Genomic DNA, 23,401 nt, shown 5'->3' on the forward strand with positions numbered 1-23,401 from the left:
GACAACCTTTATGGAAAAAAAATTCTTGGCCATGCCCTACTTGGAAGGATACGCCTGTATATCAGGACAAGGAAAGGGAATGACATTCGGGTTTCAAATACAATGCATATCGACTATACTTGGATTGAATTGTTGTAAAAATTATTTTTGATACTGTTATTCAACTGAAAAAAGGCAATAGGGAATCGGAGTATAAGAATAAAATAATCGTTAATTTCATTATTCGTCATGCTTTCTTCAAGGAAACTGTTTGAGCGAGGGTCTTCATTTTGTAGTTTGACCCGGCCTAAACTACAAAACGAAGACCCAGTCGGTTTCGCGTCTTTTGGCGTCTTAAAGAGCGTTTGAGCGTGGGTCTTCGTTTTGTAGTTTGACCCGGCCTAAACTACAAAACGAAGACCCAGTCGGTTTCGCGTCTTTTGGCATCTAACAAAGCGTTTGAGCAAGGGTCTTCGTTTTGTAGTTTGACCCGGCCTAAACTACAAAACAAAGACCCCGTCGGTTTCGCGTCTTTTGGCGTCCAACAAAGCGTTTGAGCGAGGGTCTTCGTTTTGTAGTTTGACCCGGCCTAAACTACAAAACAAAGACCCCGTCGGTTTCGCGTCTTTTGGCGTCCAACAAAGCGTTTGAGCGAGGGTCTTCGTTTTGTAGTTTGACCCGGCCTAAACTACAAAACGAAGACCCTGTCGGTTTCGCGTCTTTTGGCGTCCAACAAAGCGTTTGAGCGAGGGTCTTCGTTTTGTAGTTTGACCCGGCCTAAACTACAACACGAAGACCTAGTCGGTTTTGCGTGTGATAGTGTCCGATAAAGTACTTAAGCCTGATTATCAATGATTATAACTGCCTTGAGTTTGAAAGGCCTAAAATTATATGAGCTCTTCGTTTTTCGGTCTTCGGTCTTCGATCTTCGATCTTCGTTTTGTATACACCCCAAAAATTGATAAGTGAATAATGGATGGAGAGTTATTTTTCTTGGTAAGCATAGACAAAAGATAAAACATAAAGGTAACTTAGACTAGTAGATTTATACTAAACCAATTAGATTATTTGCTCTTGATTTCTATGTGTGATAGTTGACGAGGGCACAGCACGCAATAGAAATCTCTAGCTCATAGTCTAATTGCTTAAAGTAGTTGGTAGACCTTAGCCTTTTGTCCAGGAGAAAAGGGTCTGGTTGTCAAAATAAGGTTCGGATAACAAGATGTTTGTACATGTCAGTTGCAAAAAGAATGAAATCAAGCAAAACTCGCTATTCTAAGACCCATCCTGTCCATTTTAATATCTTTTAGTGTTGAACAGTCGGATTTCCTCTTGTTCAGCTACACTCCCGCTGAAGTAACATTCCAGTATCACTCAGATCACCTATAGCAAGAAAGTATATTATTTTTTAACAGTGAGTTGACATTCAAAGACAATAAAGTCTGACCTGACAAGAAATTTTCATGTTGGTCATGTTTTTAGTGGAAGGGAGCACAGAGGCAGTTAATGGAAACACTATCAGGGTAGCAAAAGTAAAGTGATAGGGGGTGGCACAAGGAAAGTGATAATTTAAAAAGGGTAAGGGGAAGCTGTGAAAAGCCTACATGAGAATATATGTAGACCCAAACATAACCCTGCCCAATTTAGTTGCACAGCAAGCTTTCCAAAAAATCAGTTGGAGACAAGTAAAAGGCACACTGTGGCAGACATTATAAATCACACCATATACTCATTACAAATTGACTCTAGGGTCAAGGTGTTCATTCGAGCTTATTGCCAATACAGTGCCATTGTGAAATCAGTTGTTAAAAATAGCTATTATGGGATTCTCAGGGGGCTAATAAGTAGGTATTTGCCTCCTAAGCATCTGATAATAGCTATTTGAATCAAAATCAAAATGGCTGCCGTATTGACAAAAAGGTCCCCTTTGAACAATATCATATGCTCGTTTCGGAAAGCATTTGGCCCACAATTTTTTCCAAAGGAAACAAGTAATCCAAATAAGGAACTTTATTATCAGCAAAAGATACTGGTAATTACAAATTAATTTTCTGCAACAAAATAGTCTTTGATCTAACACAATAAACTATTCAAATGATAGAATATGGAACAAGTTGAAGAATTCACTTTATGTGCACATACCCTGAATTTCCTTTAAGAAGTTGCTTAAAGTATGAAAATAACTCAAATATCTCAAGCCACAATTTAAAGTTATCTCTTGTGATATACTGTCAGTAGTTACCTGTATGTTGTTCGTGCAACAGAAAAATGTTGACTTCTATTTTGTCCCTATCAAGCTTCACTGGCAGGGGAGCATGTGCTCGTGCACTCTAATTGAGGCGACAAACTCAGTGAAATAAACTTAACAAACATACTGCAATACTGAAAACGAAATTTTGTTTAGTACAGAAAGAGGTGAAAAAATCCTCAAGGGAAAAGTCAGGAAAGTTTAACTGAATAAAGGGAAAAATGACAACGTGAAGAAAATTCACGGGAAATTTAAAAATGTCAACAGACCTGATTTAATCGTCTGGAAGAAACATTTGGTGTCACCGTGAATTTCATGATATTTTTACATAACAAAGAAGAACAATTTGATGAAAACTAGCCAGTCTGTTACAGTCATCAGAGTAAAAAAGGGCTGTAATTTGAGGTCAGAAACAGCCACTAAAACTGACATTTCATATTTGGTCATGGAAAATTTCATTATGATCAGAGAAGGGAAAGGGAATTTTGAAAAGTGATGTCCATAGCAACCATGTAACTAAGATAACTAGCAAACCAGCACTTGTCCTGTAGATGTTACCTTTTTTTTTACTTGCAAGCATGTGATTATTGAAAATGAGGAAAAATAAGACAACACCAGTTCGGGTTATTACTGTGTCATGAATTATGATATTTCTTTAACACTTGAAGCAATCTGTCCTTGCATTTGAAAAAAAGGAAGTGATGACTCACTGTTCCAACAATAATTATGCCAGTTCAAGAACTCCAGACAAACAAATATCCTTGCACTAAAACATGACTGACAGAAACAAGGTATGATCAATAGCACAAGTGAAACTTATCAAAAAAGCTGCCATCCTCAACTGAAATGACACTTGTCTGTAAATTTCAGGAGTCAGCTTTTACCACATACTCCTTGTCTGAGGATAGTGTATGCTGCAACAGTCTCTACTAAAATTCCATGCACATGAAATTTAGGAGCCAGCATTTGTCCACATATCCATATTCTTGCAGATCTGAATCCAGCTTTATATTTAAAGTCCACATACGACTTTTTAAAATAATGTGTGTGAAAGAAGAAACTCAACATTAAAGCAAGGCAAATAGACGGAATTGTAAAAATAAAGATATCTTAATAAGGATCTACATTAAAATTATCTCACCTTTCCACATAAACCACAGAAATCAGAATCAAAACCACGAAGATCTTCCTAGGAGTCATTGCACCACAACACTTTAAAAGTGCAAGATGTGTTGGTGACCCTCGGTGCGACAAGAAAAAGGAGATTAAAACGATATGGATAAGAAAAGCGACTTCTTTTGCCGAGATAAATCTTCGAAACACCTAAAGTCAACGATCAAAATATGGCAGAACTGTATCGAGCCGAGAGAAACTGGGGTAAATAGGCTTCGTGTAGGAGAACAGTTTCCGTCCTTAACAACAGTCGGTAACCAAGGGTTCGAACGTCACTACCGGCTTCACGTTACATGGTATGAGTCATTACGAGCTTCGCATTACATGGTATAGCCATGACAACCAACTTATTTCAAGATAGAATTACATGACATGATGATATCACATTACTTATTTCGACCTATTTCGACCTGTTTCATGTCTTTTCGACACATGATGAGTCGTAATATGTCGTAATATGAGTCGTAATATGTCGTAATACGTCGAAAAGTAATTTTGCTACAGATGGCGCGTCATAACAACTAACCCTGGTGGATACAGCTCGTCATGATGTTGGCGAAAACGTGCACCTGGAAAAGACCATAAAGCGCTTTGTGGAAGGTTTTTAGAGTCGACAGGGAAGGGTCCAAGCACCAAAGAGGTCCATAAATGGCTCCAAGAGGATCAATTACAAAGAGCATGAGCCTACAAAAGAGAAATCTTAACAGAAGATTTCAAAGGAGACCCTTACTCTCCAGGAAATATTCTCGTAAGTAACCAGCATTACTGCAGCATCACTGATGAAAAAGAATTTCAAGACCTGTGGGAATCAAGACCAATTATTTGCAAGCTCACTGATTTTGGTGAGACTAAGTCTCGCAAGATCCAAAAACTTTGATGCAAACTAAGACAGCTGCCTTGACAGAGGTATGCCTACTTACACGGCGCCAGAGATCTTGTTATTAGAGAACGACTTCCCGTTGAAGGAACCATTGAAGACCTTAAAAGAACTGGGCTTATGGAATGGTACTTTTTCTCATCTGTAATCCCCAATTAGGATTCCCTTACCAGGAAGACATGAAGAAAAGTCAGAACAAGATAGCAGGCATTGAAAGCTTGCTCAAAGAATGCAAGAGGCCAGCCTTTGGCAAGAATTACATCCAACTGGTAAAGACGGGAGAATGGTGGCATTTATATCGAGTCCATGAGGCATGCACATGCTTTGAACCAGAACAAAGGCCATCAGCTGCAGACATTATTACACTGTTGCTTGAAAGAGAAGAGGAGTTTGGCAAATTACACTGTGGAAGCTTCAGAAGTGAGTCAGCTGAACCAATCTGTAGCCAGCACAGTTGCGAATGTACATGACCCTGGCCCCAGAACTACTTCAAAGTCAATGAAAGTTGTTGAGAAAAGTATTGTGGTAAATGTAGATGAGGAAGAGAGAATCTTTGATGATAGGTGAGTTTTCGTGGTCAGTCCTTTCAGGTTTGAAAAGGAGTTGCAATAAAGTGTGCATGCAGTGGTGGAACTAGGGGAGGGGTTATTTTGGGTAAAAAAAATCGCAGAAGGAAGAAAAGCCAGCAGGGCAAGCAAAAAAAACCGACCTAATTTCTTCCCCCATTAGCTCAAGGTCTGGATCCGCCACTGGTATGTACGTATTGTATCTCTATGGTATTGTATTTGTACTTTGTGCATAAGGAGGCAATAAAAAAACGTCTTCATCTTTTTCTTCTTGGACTTATTTCACAAAGTGTACTGCTATACAACGGTCTTTTTAAAAACTTAAAAACCCAGTGAGGCCTGTTTCCAAGGAGAGATGGTTAATTACCCTAGCAAGTGGTTTACTGTAGCAAGCTGGTTAACCTAGCACTCACACATTCCCTCTTGTTTTCTTTGTCCTGTTCACAGGGCAGCTAGGGTTACCAGTGTAGGCAGGTTACCCTATCTACATGCTAGGGTTACCCTGGCAGGGGGGTTAATTTTCTCAGTTGTAAACACTCCAGGTAGGGTTAACTTTCTACTTGTTTCAGACCCTTTGAGTGTAACTATGCATTAAGTTGTCCTGGGTTGTAGGGTTACTCTACCTGTGAAATTGTGCTTGTAATTCCAGGCTATTTTTTGCCCTCTAGCTAGGGTTAACCCGCTTGCTAGGGTAACCCTCCCTCTCAGTCAACAGGCCCTAAAATCTCCCCCCCCCCCAATTACCATTTACCACTTCCTGACTACAGCCAGAAGCTATGTTTTGTCTAGTCAATAAATTTGGCAATTATGCACACACAAATCCATGGCTTTGAAATGTTTAATATATTGGCGCTTTCTTGGCTCTATGTCAAATGTTATTTGAAGTTTCTTTCAAATTTTAACCTCATGTTCAGAATTTTAGGCTCTTTTTAATAGCGAATGTATTTGACACATATGGGTTATCTGATAACCATCTTGTCGCGACTTTGCTCAAATAAATTAAATATTCTGTCTTTACTCCTTTGATTGACATGGTTGTATTGTATCATTTTTGTGTATAAATTTAAAAAATTACTATATTGCTTCAAAAACTACAAAGGAGTATAGTTATTTCCATTAAAGTAAGGGATGGTGTTGACTGAAGTAATTCTGCAGTTTTATGGCAGATATCAGCCAGTTTCTGGCTGATGGCTTTAGATGTTAAAAATTGTGTAAATAAATCTACTTCTGTCATTATGGTAGCACTTGACTGAAAAAAAACCACCAAAGCCCTATTTATTGCAGTGCCATTTGAATGGAACGAAAACTCGCCTTTTGTTTTCAAGTGCAACTGTAGCTTTTCCAGACAAATCTTTAGTCAACGGCTGATTTCATCCTGGATTTGTCTGGGACAAATCCCAAATTGTCCTCTGGTGCTACTTGGCCCTAATAGATGTGTTAGTTATCGTATCGGACCCCTACCACAAGAGCAAACAAAGCCCGGAACAATCCGAAGTGACTAAGTGTATAATTCATTGCTTACGTGCAAAGAGAATTAAAGCCCGACAGGAGCCCTGAAAATGTGGAATAATTTTGAGCGCAGCGAGAAAAACTCTTCCACAACAAAAAGTGTGACAAAAAAGAGCGTGACCGTTTCGGGATAGGTCTGTTCTTCTTATTTTGGCTAGAAACAGACGCCAGCTTTCATCAATTAAATAATCATAGCATGTGAAACTAATGTGGTGCATGCAAAGTTCACATGGATTGTGACGGCAAAAAACATTTAACTCAAGAATTCAACAAATGTCTACCTTCCCACTCAGAGAATGAACTCCTGAAAAATAACACCTCTAGAAATCTTAAAAGATTCTTTGCTCTTTAAGAAAATTATTCTACACCACTCCATGACTAAACGCCCTGTGACGGTCAAGTCAAGCTCCCCAGGCTTGTGATCACAAAATTTGATAGCACCTTCATGGACTGGCCGCGATTTTGGGGACAGTTCACTGAAACCATTGATAAAACAAGCATAGCACCAATCATGAAATTCTCATACCTCTAAGGGAGCTACTTGATCCTAGAGTAAAAAGGACTACAGAAGCACTGCCTTTCACTGTTGAGGGGTACAACTGCGCTAAGAGTATTTTAAAGGAATAATCTGAGAAGGATTCTGAAATAGTAAAAGCCTACACCAGTGAAATACTGCTTCTCCCTACAATAACTGGAGCAAATCCTAACAAGATAAGCAGGCTCAGTGAGAAACTGACCTATTGTGTTCAAGTATTACAAACATTGAACAAGTTGGAACAAGTAAACGGAGCTACCTTGATGACACTAGATAAATTGCCTGGTATCCGTGGGGACCTTGTGCGAATAGACCCTATAGGAAGAAGTGGGATTTTGTGAAACTCAGCAAGGCCATTCGTTTGTGGTTAAGAAGAAATCTGGCTGATACTAAATCAACTGGGAGAGATTTCACTGAACACCGAATTCCATAGTGGGATTGCTCCAACAAGCTCTACCAAGCGCGTGAAATAGAATTTAATCCCAAAGAGTGTGTCTGCTGAGGGCAGGTACGTCATAAACCATCGGACTGCCAGCAGATTAACAAGGTAGATGAAAGAAGACGAACCCTGGTTGGGGAGAATTTGTGTTTTAATTGTGCCACACCTAATCATCATGCTGTAGAATGCTACAGCAAAGCCACATGTCAACATTACAAGAAACGTCATCACATGTCAATTTGCGACCGCAAGCAAACACCCCAACCTGGAACTGACGATAAGAAAACCCTGATGACAGGAGATGGAAGTAACGAAGGAATATTGCCGATAATCCCAATGAAAGATGACAGGATAATTTGCTGTGCGTTAATTGACACTGGGGCCAGAAGTTTGTATGCTTCAGGAAAGTTAATAGATCTTCTGAAGAAGAAACTGTGTGAAACCAAAACAAAACGAGTGCGGAGGAACATGCGCGGGGCTAGCGTGAGGACGCACACTTTGTGAGGGAGCAATATCGTCCCCAAAGAATAGAGTAAATCGCTGGTTACTTCTATAAAAACTACTATATGCAGGATAAAGGCAAGACCAAAGGAAAACACAAGAGAGGAGAACGTGGCTCTGTCGAAGAAGACCAACAAGGATCCAAACGTGCGAAAATCGCGGATGCCGAGCTTCAAATAACGTCTAAGGTTAACAATGACGAAGGGCTGTCTGGCGCCAACGAGCAAGAAACCGCATCAAAGGGTAGTGCCGAGGAGACTAATCTTTTAGAACTAAAGGAAATGTTGGTTGATATTCAGATTACGGTCTCCAATATTCTCCGTGAAAACTCAAAACTCGCCAACGAGGTCGCTGAGCTACAGAACGCCTTCTTGCAACAGAAAGGTGAGCTTACCAACGTTAAAACCGCCTTAGCCAAGTGTCAGAAACAACAAGACGATTTGGAAATTCAGCTAGCCGCAGCGGGAAAAAAAACAACAACCAAGAAGCGGAAATCGCAGAATTATACGATCTCCAAGACGCACTGGAACAATATACTAGAAAAAACTCACTCGAAATCCACGGAGTCCCAGAATCCGCGTACACCTCAACTGAGGAGGTTGTCCTTAAGCTCGCCAAGGCTTTAGACGTGGATATAAATCCAAACGACATCGAAATATCACACAAGCTCCACCTGAAAGGTGTAAAACCAATTATTGTAAGGTTTCAAAGCCATAAAGCGAAAACAAGAATGTACAAGGGGAGAGCCAAGTTGAAACATGTCCACGTCTCTGACCTATATCCCGACTCAACAGCGGCAACTAGAGCAGAATCAGGACGAATCTACCTAAACGAGAACCTAACATCCTACAGGCGGGATATCCTTAAACAGGCGAACCAAAAGCAAAAGGATGGTTTGTTGACATCCGTGTGGTCAATGGACGGGAAAATATTTGTCAAAACCTCCCCGGAGGGAAGCCCGATCAGAATCTATGAAAAAACTGACCTGGAGAATCTCTAAGGTAACCACAGTAGTATGATGTACTCTTAGACTTGTAGGTGGGGACAGGAACCAGGTGTCCGAGAGGCCAGAAGGAAAACTCTTAAATAAGTTTTTGTTTACTATTTTTTCTTTTCGTGTTCGCTTTATTTCTTTATTAATTTACCATAATTTTCAGTTTTCTGCATGTCTAACAAGCTAACTTATGACATTACATCGTTAAACGTAAGAGGATTAAGAGAACAAAGTAAAAGGAGGAGTATTTTTTCGTACCTTAAAGATCAAAAATCGAAACTCTATTTTCTACAAGAAACATATTCAGAGGTGAACGATGAAAGTATTTGGAGAAATGAATGAGGAGGTAAAATATTCTTTTCCCATGGCACCAAACACAGCAAAGGTGTTTGCATTCTGATCCATGCCTCGGTGCAAGACAAAATCAAGTATTCTTTCAGCGACAAGTTCAGAAGAATTGTGTTAATTACTATTGTTATCAACTCTTTAATGCTATCGCTCTGCAATATTTACGCCCCAAACAATCAAGGTGAACAACTAGAATTTTTGCAAGAACTAAATAATTGTCTTATAGACAAATCAGAACTGACTACACTGATCGTAGGTGGCGACTGGAATTGCACTTTATTAAAGAATGATAAAATTGGTGGCAAGCCCTGGAAAGCAACCAATTATAGAAATTTAGTCCTGACTACTATGGAGATACTGGATCTCGTGGACATTCAAAGAGAACGACATCCAAAATTGCGCAAGTATTCTTACGAATCTAAGGTTTTAAAAGAAAAATCCAGGATAGACTTTTTTTGGTGGCCCAAAACTTGACACAATTCGTCAAAAAGAGTGAAATCTATCCTGCTATAGCGCCTGATCATAAAGCAATTTACATATCATTGTTTTGTCTAATGAAACACCTAGAGAACACGGACTCTGGAAATTTAATAATTCTCTGTTGAATAATGAAGATTATGTCAACAAAATACGTAAAACATATTTTCAAACTTGCTCTTATTACTCCAAGTTAACCGACAAACGGCTTTTTTGGGAGATGCTCGAAATGGAAATTAGGGCAGCAACCATCTCTTTCAGCAAAAATTTAGCAAAATCAACAAATTGCAGGGAAATGGAAATAACACGTCGACTTCAGGTGTTAGATGAGTTCATTTGTAATAATTTTCTTTCCCCTGACATTGATCAGGTCTTAAACGAATTTGAGGATCTCAAAACAGAACTTCAAACAATATACACCAAGAAGGGAAAGGCAGCAATCTTTAGATCAAAGTGTAGATGGGTGAAAAAAGGTGAGCGCCCCACCAAATACTTTTTTAACTTAGAGAGAAAAAACTACAATAAAAAGACTATATCTGAACTACGGATGGAGGATGAAACGATTATTAAAAGCAAGACCCAGGTTTTAGACGCTATTGAAAATTACTTTAATGATTTATACACATCAGCATCTAGCGCAACACAGGAGGAATACGATAGCTTTATTCAGGAATTGCGCCTGCCTAAGCTTTCTGATGAAGAGCGAGATGAACTTGAAGGCCTTTTAACGTACGACGAATGTAAACAGGTTTTAGAAACTTTCCAAAATGAGAAGTCTCCAGGTGAGGATGGTTTTACGGTAGAATTTTATAAGTTTTTTTTCGAACTGCTTGGACATAATCTCGTCGAAAGCTTCAATGAAGCTTATGAAACAAATGAGCTTTCCATCTCCCAAAGAAGAGGTATCATTACTCTTATACCAAAGGAGGACGGCTCCCTGTTACATTTATCGAACTGGCGACCAATAACTTTACTTAATGTTGACTGCAAGATAGGAACTAAGGCCATAGCTAGGAGAATAGAAGCTTCGCTGCCAAAGCTAATAAACTCACACCAAACCAGGTTTATAAAAAGGCGCTATATTGGGGAAAATATCCGCCTCATAATCGACATTATGGAATATACTAAGAGGCATAACATCCCAGGCATTCTAGTGTCTCTAGACTTCAGAAAAGCCTTTGACTCACTTGAATGGCCCTTTATAATGAGAACACTGGATGTCTTCAATTTCGATACGAGTATTCAAAAATGGGTTAGCACCTTTTACACCAACATAGAGAGTGCAGCATTAAACAATGGTTTTTTGACAAACTGGTTTCGGCCGTCTAGAGGAGTCCGTCAGGGGTGCCCACTATCCTTGTATTTGTTTATTCTTTCAGTAGAAATAATGGCCAATAAAATCCGACAAGACCTACACGTCAAAGGAATTGAAATATTAGGAAAAGAACTGAAATTGAGCCAGTATGCAGATGATACAAATCTTTTGTGTGCTGACCTGGCCTCTGTCGAAAAGGCCTTAGAAATAATCGATAACTTTGGTACGCTAGCAGGCCTTAAATTAAACCAGAAGAAAACAAAAGCGCTCTGGTTGGGAAAATTGAAAAATAATAAGGGCAATCCATTACAACTGAAATGGTTACATAACCCGGTTAAAATCTTAGGAATCCATGTTTCGTACGACGAAAAAGGAAATAACCAACATAATTTCAACCACAAGTTACAAAAATTGCAAACAAATCTGGACCTATGGAGGGCACGTGACCTTACACTATTTGAGAGAGTACTAATCATAAAATCTCTGGCACTATCACAACTCATTTACTCAGCATCAAATCTCAATGTACCTCAAGAAATAATACCAATAATCAAAACAAAACTGTTTAGATTTCTATGGAAAAACAAAAAAGACAAAATAAAAAGAGAAGGGCTCTATCAAGATCGAGATAAAGGGGGTATACGTATGATCGATGTAGAAACTATGATAAAGGCACTGAGGTTAGCTTGGATTCCGAGACTTTTTGCACCGGGAAAAAAAACTGGAAACTGTTCCAGACCATTATCTAGGAAAATACAGCGGTCTGAGCTTTCTTTTAAGATGTAACTACGACACAAAATATATCAACGGTTTGCCATCATTTTATAAAGACATTTTAAAATTTTTCAATGAATTGAAAACCTTGTATAACTATGACAGAGGACAGGATATGATCGTATTTAATAACAAAGAAATCCTCGTTGGAGGGAAGCCCATTTTCATCAGTGAATGGCTTAACAACAACATTCTTTTTATACAAGACCTGTTGAACAACAATGGCCAGTTTATGTCTTATCAAGAATTTAAAAACAAATTCACTTGCAAAACAAACTTTCTCCAATTTTATCAAGTTGCAAGTGCGATACCGAAGCATCTAGCCACAAAAGCGAAAAACACATTACCACCAGAAAGCGAACCATATATCGAGAACAACCCTCTTTTCCAACTAGACGACTTGACAGAAATTAACTTAGTCAAAGCCAAAACTAGGAACTTCTATTGTTTAATTAACAAAAAAATTCACACGAGGTGTCAAACTGGCCCAACGAAATGGAATCAAACCATGCAGTTGGATGGGGAGACATGGGAAAAAATATTTTCCTCGCTGAAAAACATTTGTAAGGAAACAAAATTAAAAGAATTTCAATTCAAACTTATTCATAGAATTGTTGTAACAAAAAAGGAACTTTTTAGATACGGAATCAAAACGGATGATGAATGCCTCTATTGCGCTGAACATGATTCAATCGACCACACATTTAATGATTGCGAATTTGTTAAGAGCTTTGTTAAAAACATCATCGACTGGTTTAATGCTGTCAATAATTCGAATTTTAGTCCAACAATAGAAGAAAAACTATTTGGCATCTGTCCGGCTCATACGATAAAACATTATTAAAGAAATTTAATTATACGATCTTGTTTATGAGATTCTACATCTACACTTGTAAGATGCAAAACAAAGCTATTCACCTCTCCATTTTCGTTGATAAAGTGTTAACCAAATACAGAATAGAACATCTTTCTTAATAATAGGAAAAAACACCCCTCCTCCAAAGCATTATAAGTGACATGCACTTGTATACACACCTATTTCACTCAGTAAATATTTTAATTGGCACTAGTAACAATGTAAATACTGTACTTGTAAACACACTTATATTATATTATATTATATTACTTATATATTATAATTAGCACTTGTAATAATGTAAATACTGCTCTTGTAACAATGTCAATACTGTACTTGTAACCACACTTATATTACTTATACACAATAATTAGCACTTGTAACTATGTAAATACTGTACCTGTAACCACATGCAGATAACAAATAAAATGTGACCTGATTTGGGAAAACGTACCCTAACGGATATCCGTTTAACGGTTTGAAAGCGTTTTCTACCCGTTTAGTATCCGTTAAAACGGTTTCCAAAAACGTTTAAACGGTTTCTAGAAGCGTTTAATCCGTTTTTTGATCCGTTTCATAAAATTGGCAAAACGTTTTTAAAAGACCATTATCCGTTTAAACGGAAGGACAATCCGTTTAAACGGGAGGGCAATCCATTTAAATGGAAGAACTATCCGTTTAACAGCAAACTTCTTCCGTTTTATAGAAAGTCTTAGTCCGTTTTATAGAACGGCTCGGTCCGTTTTATAGTAAGCCGTCCCAGTTTACATTGTCAGAACCAATCCCTCTGTCTTTCCTTTTGCCGTAACCATTGAGCCATAGTTTAGGAAACAACGTACAGCAGTTGCAAATGCCACGAAACAATGTCAACAAACAGCGGCAGAAGTTATAATATTTATTACGCTGGATCGTTCGAACACTTCGTTTCACTTCGAACATTTCGTTTGTTGTTTACTTAATATTATTACTTTGCTGTCTTTTATGTACCTTTCAGATAATTGTAAGACTAAAACAAAGAGTGAATCTTTTTCAAAGTTGAAGGTTTCGCTTTCTATGCCTATCTTATCGCAGTCACTTTATTCCTGGTTTATTTATTTTATCAATCAATTCGGCAAGCAAAACACACTTCAAATTTGCATACTGTAATTTCACTTTTTCCTAGAAAATCGCTTCTAGGAAAAAAGCTTCCAGTTTTGTTTATCATTGTTCTGAGCATCAACAGAAACACATGGTTATTGCTCGCAGACAATACTATCAGCTCTCATTTGAATATTCCATCCAGCGTGACTTGTAGCACAACAAGAATTTGTAATCACTGTGATTTGCTTCACTGAATTGAATACCTCACAGCTATTTTAGCTTACCTTGATGTATTGAGTAAAGATCTCATTTCTAAAAGCTCCCCGCAATCTCTTGTTTGGTGTTGAAACTCTTTAAAAAGCAGAATAAACTCTGATTGTTGACATAACGCAATTTTGTTGCGATCATCTGCTGGCACGCGCGCGAACTTCTGTTTGGTTAGTGACCAATTAGAAGCCGTGATTTGATCATCGATGACGCGTTGGGTTTATTTTCAGTCTGGTCGGTATTAGGCTCGATTTAAGTGTCCATGTAAAACTAAAGGGAACCTATACTAACATAATAAGGATGTGTATGGGAGTTAAAAGTTTTAAAAGAGATGAGTATAAAATATTGCCGGGAAAAAACGTATAACCTCTAGCTCTCTCTGGTGGAATATTTTGTTTTATTTCCGTGGCAACCAACGACCAATCATCGCACACACTATTAACGGAAACCGCTGATCATGGACACAGCAGCTAATATGGCGTGTTACATGGCGACGTGAAAATTATTGCCGTCTTCGCCTTCTTCGCGGTCTCCGCAGGCTTATTCTCTTTGGACACAGACCAAACGGAAACATTGAGGGAATCTAAACCACTTTTTTATAAGCGATGTATCCTTTATTGAAGCGAAGTTTTGCCTTCGAACCAGCCATTTGTTCGATCACTGTACTGGCTCAGCTGGACTGGCGATGTGATTACATAATTTCTCAGGCGATCAAAAATAAAGAAGGAAGGTATATTTTAATGGCATTTGTTCTGTTGACTCGAAATCAATTTCTTCTAATCTTGACTTGGACTCGCTAACTGTAAGGATAAAGCAGACGGCGCGGTAAGACAATTTTCATGTGGCGATTTGCAATGAACGGAGCAAAATAATCTTGTCATGTCCACGACATTAATACGCACTTAGTGTAGAAATTATTTTACGTTTGAATGTTGTTCATTTCTACCGTTTCAAGAAAACGTTTGATTGAAGCGACCAACTGTTTAATTATGTCTCTGTCCGTTTAAACGTTTTGTTGACGTTTTTACGCATCCGTTCGAACGGTTTAGGAAACCGTTTTATGATTTGAGGAAATCGTTTAATTATTTTGCTCATCCGTTTAAACGGTTGCTCAAACCGTTTTAACGGTTTGAGCAACCGTTTAAACGCTTTTGATGGCCGTTTTCTATCCGTTTGTTTACCGTTTTTTCAGGCCGTTAAACGGATATCCGTTAGTGTATGTTTTCCCAAATCAGGTCACAAATTTAAAAAAAACAAAACAAAAACAAAAAACGAGTGGACATGCTGATGAGTTTCCAAGTAACGAAGCTGGAAGTGTACGACACATTGATTGAACCATTGGACAGGAATTTTAGCATTAGTGTTAAACTAACTAAGGCTCACAAGGGAGAACTCTTAATTGTTGATAATCCGAAATATCAGCAGTTAATTGACAACTACAGTCAGCTAAAAGGAATCAAGCTTCATGACTTCAACACAAAGGAACAACTACTGGTGCAGGCGGTACTGGGGAGTGGGGAATACTCTCAAATCAAAACTGACACAAAACCGCTCATTGGCAGAGACAGAGATCCCGTAGCTGAGAAAACCAAACTTGGGTGGGTTGTACTGTCACCAGGGCAAGAATTTAACCACAATCGCATGATGTTGACACAGACAAGCAAAACTGATTATGAAGGACTCTGTTGTCTTATTGGTTTACAGCAAGTCTAAAGAACGACTAGTGAGAGCTGAGGAAGGATGGTACGAGACAGGTCTACCATGGAGAGAAAATCATCTCCCCTTTGCCTTCCAATAAGCAAGGAAGTCTTCGCCGTCTAAATAGTCTGAATAACAAACCCAAACACCTCGGTTTGGCAGCTGAATATGACCAAATCATCAGAGAACAGCAGGAGCAAGGAATTATTGAAGGCTGCCCTCCAGAACCTACAGGATCCGAGTTCTACATTCCTCACAAGCCTGTCATTTGACAAGAAGCAGCTATGAGTGGTCTACAATGCTTCAGCAAGGGCCTACTCAGATGCCCCATCCTTGAACGAATGTCTGTATCCATGCCCCACACTACAGAACAAGTTATGGGACGTCTTAGTTTGGCAACGATTTTACCCTGTAGCAATCTTTGGTGACATCCAGAAAGCCTTTCTGTAGATTTGAATTAAGGAAAAAGAGTGTGACGCACTACATTCCCATTGGTGAATAAACGAACATTCTAATTTAGAGAGTTACAGGTTTACACCTGCTTTATTTGGATTTGCTTGCTCACCTTCCTCCTAGGGGCAGTTTTAGAACAACATTTGCAGTCACACAAGAGCAAATTGCTGGAAGTTGTTGCTGCACTGCGCAAAAGCCTGTACGTGGACGATCTTCTGAATGGTGGTCAGACTGTCAAACAAGCCTGACAATGCAAGAGCACCGCTATTGAGATATTTAACGATTCAAAGTTTGTACTACACAAGTGGAACTACAACGTGATCGAGTTAGAAGACACACATGTTCAAGAAGATGGGGACAGCGAACTATCATACACCAAGCCGGTGCACAGCCAAACGAATCCAAGGTTCTTGGATTAGCATGGGATAAGCGATTGGATACACTAACCATGACCTTCTTTCAGAACGATACCCCAACAACTAAGAGAGAAGTGTTAAGAACCCTAGCTAAAGTGTATAACCTTCTGAGGTTGGCTACACGCCTTACTTTGCAAGGCAAGTTGATTTATCGTGAGATCTGTGACCAGAAGCTTCCTTAGGATACTGAGCTAACCAGACAGCTTGCTGAAAAGGTAAAAAACTGGGAGCAAACTCTACCGACTGGTGTGACAGTGCCACGAGTGGAACCGACACTTAATTTGGAGTTGCACACCTTCGGTGATGCAAGCACACAGGGAGTAGGCACTGCTGTATATGCCGTGGTGTGGCAACCAAGGAGAACTACACAACATGTGGTAGCAGCCAAAGGCCGACTGGCTAAACAGGGACTTACTGTGCCTTGCCTGGAACTGGTCACTGCACACATGGCTACGAACCTCCTGGTAAACTTGAAAAACACATTGAACGACCCATCCAAGAGTCTACGCCTGGTTAGACAGTACAGTCGCATTGCACTGGATCCTTGGCAATGGACAATACAAGCAGTTTGTGACCAACTGAGTTGAGAAAATTTGTCAGCACCCGGAGATTGAATGGAGATATGTACCAACACAAGACAACCAAGCTGACGTGGCGAGTAGGGGAGGAGGAACTACTAGTCTGTGGTGGAATGGACCCGAATGGCTCGCAAACAAGGAAAACTGGCCCCCCAACCCGGTGACTTCTGCATCAGCAGTCTCAGAGGAAGAAGTGAAAGTGATCTGGGAGGTGCTCAATGCTTGTCAAACTGAAGAATCTACTGACCTCATGGACCAGCTTCTGGAGAAGCATGACTTGCATCACGCCTTGCAGGTGGAGGCCTAGGCCACAAGATTCATACGAAACTGCAGAGGGAGGCAGAAGCTATCGGGTCCCCTTATGAAGACTGAGATTGATGATGTGAAACGAAGATGGATTCTACTCATACAGCACCAAGATCAACTAAAGCCTCATTTTGAGCAGACTCAGAAGGTACTTAGCCTGCAAACCAATGCTAGTGGCATACTTGAATGCCACGGAATAATTCAAGGGAAATACCCGATCTACCTGCCAACAAGAGCGGTTTTCACCCAGAAGTTGGTGCTGAAAGTACACTGCAAAACTCCTCACAAAGTTGTCGGTTTAACCATGGCAGCAGTATGAGAGCAGTACTGGGTCCCTAAATTACTAAATCTGGCCAAATCAGTGCAAAGTGAATGTTAGGGCTGGAAGAGGTTCACTACTACACCAGTTACCGCCCCAGCACCAGGACAACTCCTGGAAGATCGCACTACTGTTGGAGCGGCATTCGAAGTTGTTGGCATAGATTTCACGGGACCCATCAGATACAAGCAGTACACGAAGAGTGAGAGCAAGTGCCACTTAACTATCTTCACCTGTAGCCTGTCTAGAGCTGTACATCTAGAATTACTACCAAACGTGGAGACCAACCAGTTCACCTGTCTGAAGCGCTTTATAGTCCACCGAGGCAGACGGTGAGTGATCTATTCTGACAATGGTGGTACCTTTGTTAAAACCAACAAGTGGCTTACCCAGTTATGCAAGGATGAACACCTTCAAGATCAACTTGATGAGTATGAAATCAACTGGAAGTTCAGCTTGAGCCGTGCCCCATGATGGGGTGGCCAGTTCAAATGGTTGATCGGGGTGGTACAGGCAGCTATGTACAAGGTCATAGGGGAGGAGTACTAACCTGGGAGGAACTTAGTGAGGTGCTCCTCGATGTGGAGACACAGATTAATCGGCAGCCCTTGAATTATGCAGAGGACGATGTGGAAATACCTGTCCTTACCCCCTCAAGTTTATTGTTCCAGCGGACCAGCCAGATACCTGAACAAGAAACATGGCAAATCCAAGATCCAGATCTCAGAAAATGTGTGAAGTACTTAAAGAACTGCAAAGACAACCTTTGGAAATGATGGCAAAAAGAGTATTTGGTTGCCCTGAGGGAGTGTCACAACTTGACACACAAGGTATCTAAGTTCCAACCACAAGTCGGAGATGTGGTCATTATAAAAACTGATGACAAGAACTGCGGCACCTGGCCGCTAGCCATAGTGAGTGTGACCTACGCCGGGAAAGATGGTATCATCCGTGCTGTGGAACTGAAGACCACGCGTGGTAGACTGGAACAATCAGTTCAGCACTTATACCCCCTTGAGATAACTTGCGACAAGACCACAGTTGCCGTCTCACTTAGACAAGCACGTTCTTACAGCTGGACCCTAGTGCAGCCATGGTCAGACCACGATGAGACACTGCAGTCACGGCTAGAGCCAGAATTCAGGAACTTAATGAATTTAACCAAGATGCATAGACATCGTTGATATAATTTCCTTTCTATTTTCCTTTTTTTGTTCTTTGCTAGATTAGAACTTGACAAGATCTTCATTAAGCTATTCCATGTGTTTATCTCCTCTGGAGACAAACAGGGGGAGTGTGTCAGTAAACTTTGTACTGCTAAGAGTTAAGTGACAACTACTGAGTGAACGATGAAAATAATTAGCCGCTGTTATCGGTTACAGCAAAAGTTTTCCATTAGTTCATTAAGTGACTTCTGCAGGTATGTCCAGAAATAAGTTTAGTGATAAAGCGAGACAATTATGTATCACTTGTCGTTTATCTTTCAATTAATACTTGTGTAGTCTAACCCGATGCAGTGTTTTTAAAAAGGAGCATTGACAAAAAACGAGTGTAAGGTTGTGATAACTAGGGGATCGTGATCGTGAATATAACTTTCAAAGGGTAAACTATCTGTGACTTCGTTGGAGAATACTGTTTGTCCGTACCATATACTCCACCCTCAAACCAGCTGCCTGTATACTCTGTGCCACCAAACCAGCCCATTCAATGAGTTCTCCAAAACCAGCTTCCTGTTCAGACTACTCCACATACTAACTAGATGTCCGTACCATCTACTCCACCCTCGAACCAGCTGCCCATGCATTCTGTACTGCCTAACCAGCCCATTCAATCAGTTCTGCAAAACCAGCTTCCCGTTCAGTCTACTCCAGTACATCCCAACCAGCTGTCAGCACAATCGACTCTGCCTCTCAACCAGCAGCCCTGACAATCTGCTACTCCCCCAAACCAGTTGCTATCTCCTACCCCACCATCAAGACCGTCATCAATGCCATTACTGAATGACAAGGGATAATCATCATCATCATCTTCAACTTCAACCATCCCCATCCGAAACGTGCCTGACAGACACAGCGGAAACTTTTTGCACTGCTCTTAATGTGGCAGATGACTTCCTATTATTAGACTACTATCTGTACTTTTCTTCCAGTAGGCATGACACAATCCGCAAAGAGGCTGTGGCAGATCAAGTTGACGATGCTTCCCCTCAAGCTATAGTGGCACTGAAACAAGAGAACAACAAGTTGACAAAAGAAAATGAAGACCTGCGTGTTGTTATCCTGGTAAGTTCCCAAATAGCAATTATTGTGATCTATATCTGCAGTGTAAATGAAGCCAGACATTATGGGACAAATATCTAAACAAACATTTATTTCCTGAAGACCCAAGACAATTATTTTCCCAATAGTTTTCATAATTATTTGACAGTTGCAACAGTGAAGGAGTTGTAACTCAGTTAGATAAATGATTAATTTGTCCAGTAACAACATATATACAGTATTGTGCAAAAGTAACTGTAGCATCTCTTGTGTTACACTTCCGTTACATCCGGTGACGTCATGACTATTGCGCATCGAAGCGTAAAGCAGCGTGCCTCGTGGTTAATGTCGGCAGTGTTCTAGCCCTTTTGATAACACTCGCTCTTCACTGTTCTGTTCACGTTGTTTGCCCCTGAATCGGGATAGAGGTATGTAATGATATTATAATCAAGTTATCGTCGCAATGTAGGCTACGTTTATCATTTGCATGCTATCAAGGCAGCTTGTAGTTCCACGAATAATCAATTCCTTTTGTTATGAGATTTCAGCAATAGTGATTCATTGTCTATTCAGATCGCATATAGTTTGCAATGTAGTACAGTTATTGTATTTACTTTTCAGTTTTTACGTATTGGACCAATAAAGATTGTAATTAAACTTGGTTCGATGTCCAATTCAGTCAGAAAACCTATCGCCGTTACAGTAACACAACCAAATTTCAATGAATTTCTTGGCTTTTTGAAGAAATTTTGCTTCAAACAAAATTTACACGACTTTTCCACCAACCTTTCAAGGCACCTACTGTTTTATTCCTTCAGAACTTTTGAACGATAATTCCCTGTGGACACTAACGAGTCATGAAATTCTAAGGGAAAGTTCGCTCTTTTCGATTGTTAACCGCAAACTTTTGAAAGACAGAAAGTTTACTCTGGTTGTTAACCATTTTGATACAAACTGAGCGAAATACAGCTACAGTTCGATTTGTTGTTGTGTAAAGAGACGCAGTGAACATCTGAAATTAGGTTCATCAACTCAATCAACTATTATATCGATCTTACCTGTTGAATGTTTGATTGTTAATGCATCCTAACAGCTAAAAGCATCAGAGTTTCTGTAAAAACTTGCTGTTTCAACCACGTAAGAACTCCAGGTAAGTAAAACTTGCACAAAGTGCCATTTTGTGAAGGTAAACCCCTTCATGTAACAGAACATGACATTTCCCGTTGGGATTCCAGTCTGCAAGAGTGAGCATGATCTGCATTGTTTGCAGCCATGTCAACTTTATGAAGGATGCTCCTGTTAAATAGATTACTCTCAACAAACAAAAACAGAAAGGTAATGTTTTCATTGTTTTTTACTCCAAGAAAGGGCTTGTGTGCGATAGGTAACCAGTTTCATCTGCAAAAAGTAACACACTTGATCTAGCTTCCTGAACATGCACCACAGGAAAACCACTTTTGATTACTTTCTAGTAGTATAGCGTAAGTGTGAGTTCAGTTAAGAATTATCAACCAATTGCTAATTAAGACTGCTAAATACATTTGAACTACTAGTGAAATAACTGGCTAAACTATCGTCAATGCAGATTTTCCGTAGGACTTGACAAGAATGTTGGTTCCTCAATAATCCCGCACAATTCCCTGCACAATCAAAGGTTTAATTCTTCCGCACAATGTGCCTCCAAATTCACACGTTATTTTTTTCCCCTGCACCCTACTTGAAAGCCAACTAACTTGGAGGTAAGATATTTAATTCAAGTTACCAGAAGTGTTATCTTAACAACATTGGAGATCGACATATTTTGCACAGTGTTTTTAATGAGCTACAAGTCCAAAAATGTTTTCATATTTAGCTCGTTTTATTGCAATTTGATTTGTTTTACTGCAATGTTCTAAATAATAACAGCAGTAGCCACATACCGTCATTGACTGCATATTTTTTGCCAGCGTTTTCGTAGATTGAACTCAAACTGCAATCGGCTCAGTTAATTGTTATCTCACGAGAATGATTCGAGCATGAACCTTGCTTACTTGGCTGGCTTTCAAGGAATATAATTCGTGGACCGACCCTTTCTGAAAACGATTGACATCTTTGTATGTGAGATGAACACATAAGGCATGATTCTTGCCAAAACTTTCTTCGCAAAACACTGCATTCTGTCATGAAGAGCGAGCAATGTCGCGTTTCTCGTCCCCAGTTTCAATGGTCTACGCATGGAACGCCTAGGACCATGACCCCCCCTTTTAGCGACCAAGACGCTAGCATTTTAAGACTCGGGCTTTCCTACGGAAGCCCAAGTAATACAGAATTTACCTGTGTATAAGTCGACCTTTCAAGACCTAAAAATCAGTCTGAAAATTTGCCCTCAACTTGTACATGGGTCAAAACTTGAGATCCAAGCATTAGTTAAATAATTAGCATAATAATTGTCTTTCAATGTTAACAAACATGTAATAAATGGCAGCACAGTTTACAATGTATGTTCGCTTAGCGATCTGTTAATCTATATCAGAGCTCCAAGTTGAAATGCATCAACATTTATCTGCTAAATGTTAACCTGAATGTTGTAGATACTCAATGGCTCAATTTTGTCATAAAGAACCGATATTTTTCCTGTAAATAAAGCTGTAAAGCCTCTCAAAGAAAACATCTTTCGCGCATCAAACTTCTCTGCTTAGTAACCTGGCAGGATATGGTCTTGAGCACACGAGGACTTCTGTTTGTTATGCGTGCATGTTCTGACAATCAAGTATGGTTGGTAAGTGGTTTTTTTTCTTGTTACATGAGTGAACCAATTAAACTGCTGTCGCTAAGTTAGATGTTTGGATTCTTACGAATGTTGCTAGTGTTGGAAAGATCTTTTGTTTTTGGTTATGCATGTGGACCAATTAAAGTACTGTTGGTAAGTTCTTTTGTGTTGTTAGCTTTTGGTAACTAAACAAAGACCAATCAAAATGCTTCTTATCGATAGAAACAAACTCACTTGTTAGCGTGTTCATCATTTCTAACAAGGTCTTGACCGCGTTGCATCAACTGTTTACAAAAATGTCTTCCAAGCAAACAAAGTACATCACGAAGTTTAAGTTGCAAGTTGTGAAGTTTGCTCAGAAATTGAACAACTGCGCAGCAAATCGAGAGTTTGGTGTCAATGGAAAGTTGGTTCATGACTGGTGAAAGCAAGCCGAGAAACTTGAGTGTATGCCCAAGGACAAGTGCAGCAACCGAGGGAAAACAGTGCCAGTGGCCAGAACTGGAAGACAAGCTCGTCAACTGGATTGAAGATCAGCGGCAGTTTGGATACACCGTGACCTGCAACATGATCCAAATCAAGGCACTTGCAATGATTGACGAACTGAACATCACTGGCTTACAGGCATCCAACAACTGGTGCATGCGATTTTTACGTCGCAACAACCTAGCTCTTGGCCAGAAGAC

General features: G+C 39.8%; 1 protein-coding gene across 1 annotated transcript; it reads left to right on the forward strand.

Moving 5' to 3' along the window:
- The first annotated feature begins 254 nt into the window (after nucleotides 1–254).
- LOC145481481 (uncharacterized) lies at nucleotides 255–9,213 on the forward strand. Its single transcript, XM_081459985.1, has 2 exons — nucleotides 255–2,525; nucleotides 2,588–9,213. The coding sequence occupies exon 2, from the start codon at nucleotides 7,893–7,895 to the stop codon at nucleotides 8,451–8,453; it is 561 nt and encodes a 186-aa protein (XP_081316111.1). The 5' UTR covers nucleotides 255–2,525; nucleotides 2,588–7,892; the 3' UTR covers nucleotides 8,454–9,213.
- The last annotated feature ends 14,188 nt before the right edge of the window (nucleotides 9,214–23,401 follow it).

Source organism: Orbicella franksi, chromosome 3 (genome assembly GCF_964199315.1).
Source record: "Orbicella franksi chromosome 3, jaOrbFran1.1, whole genome shotgun sequence".
In the NCBI taxonomy this organism is placed as follows: Eukaryota; Metazoa; Cnidaria; class Anthozoa; order Scleractinia; family Merulinidae; genus Orbicella; species Orbicella franksi.

What these genes read in the sequence shown, in the direction of transcription:
- LOC145481481 (XM_081459985.1), top strand. Translation starts at nt 7,893, where the DNA reads ATGCAGGATAAAGGCAAGACCAAAGGAAAACACAAGAGAGGAGAACGT.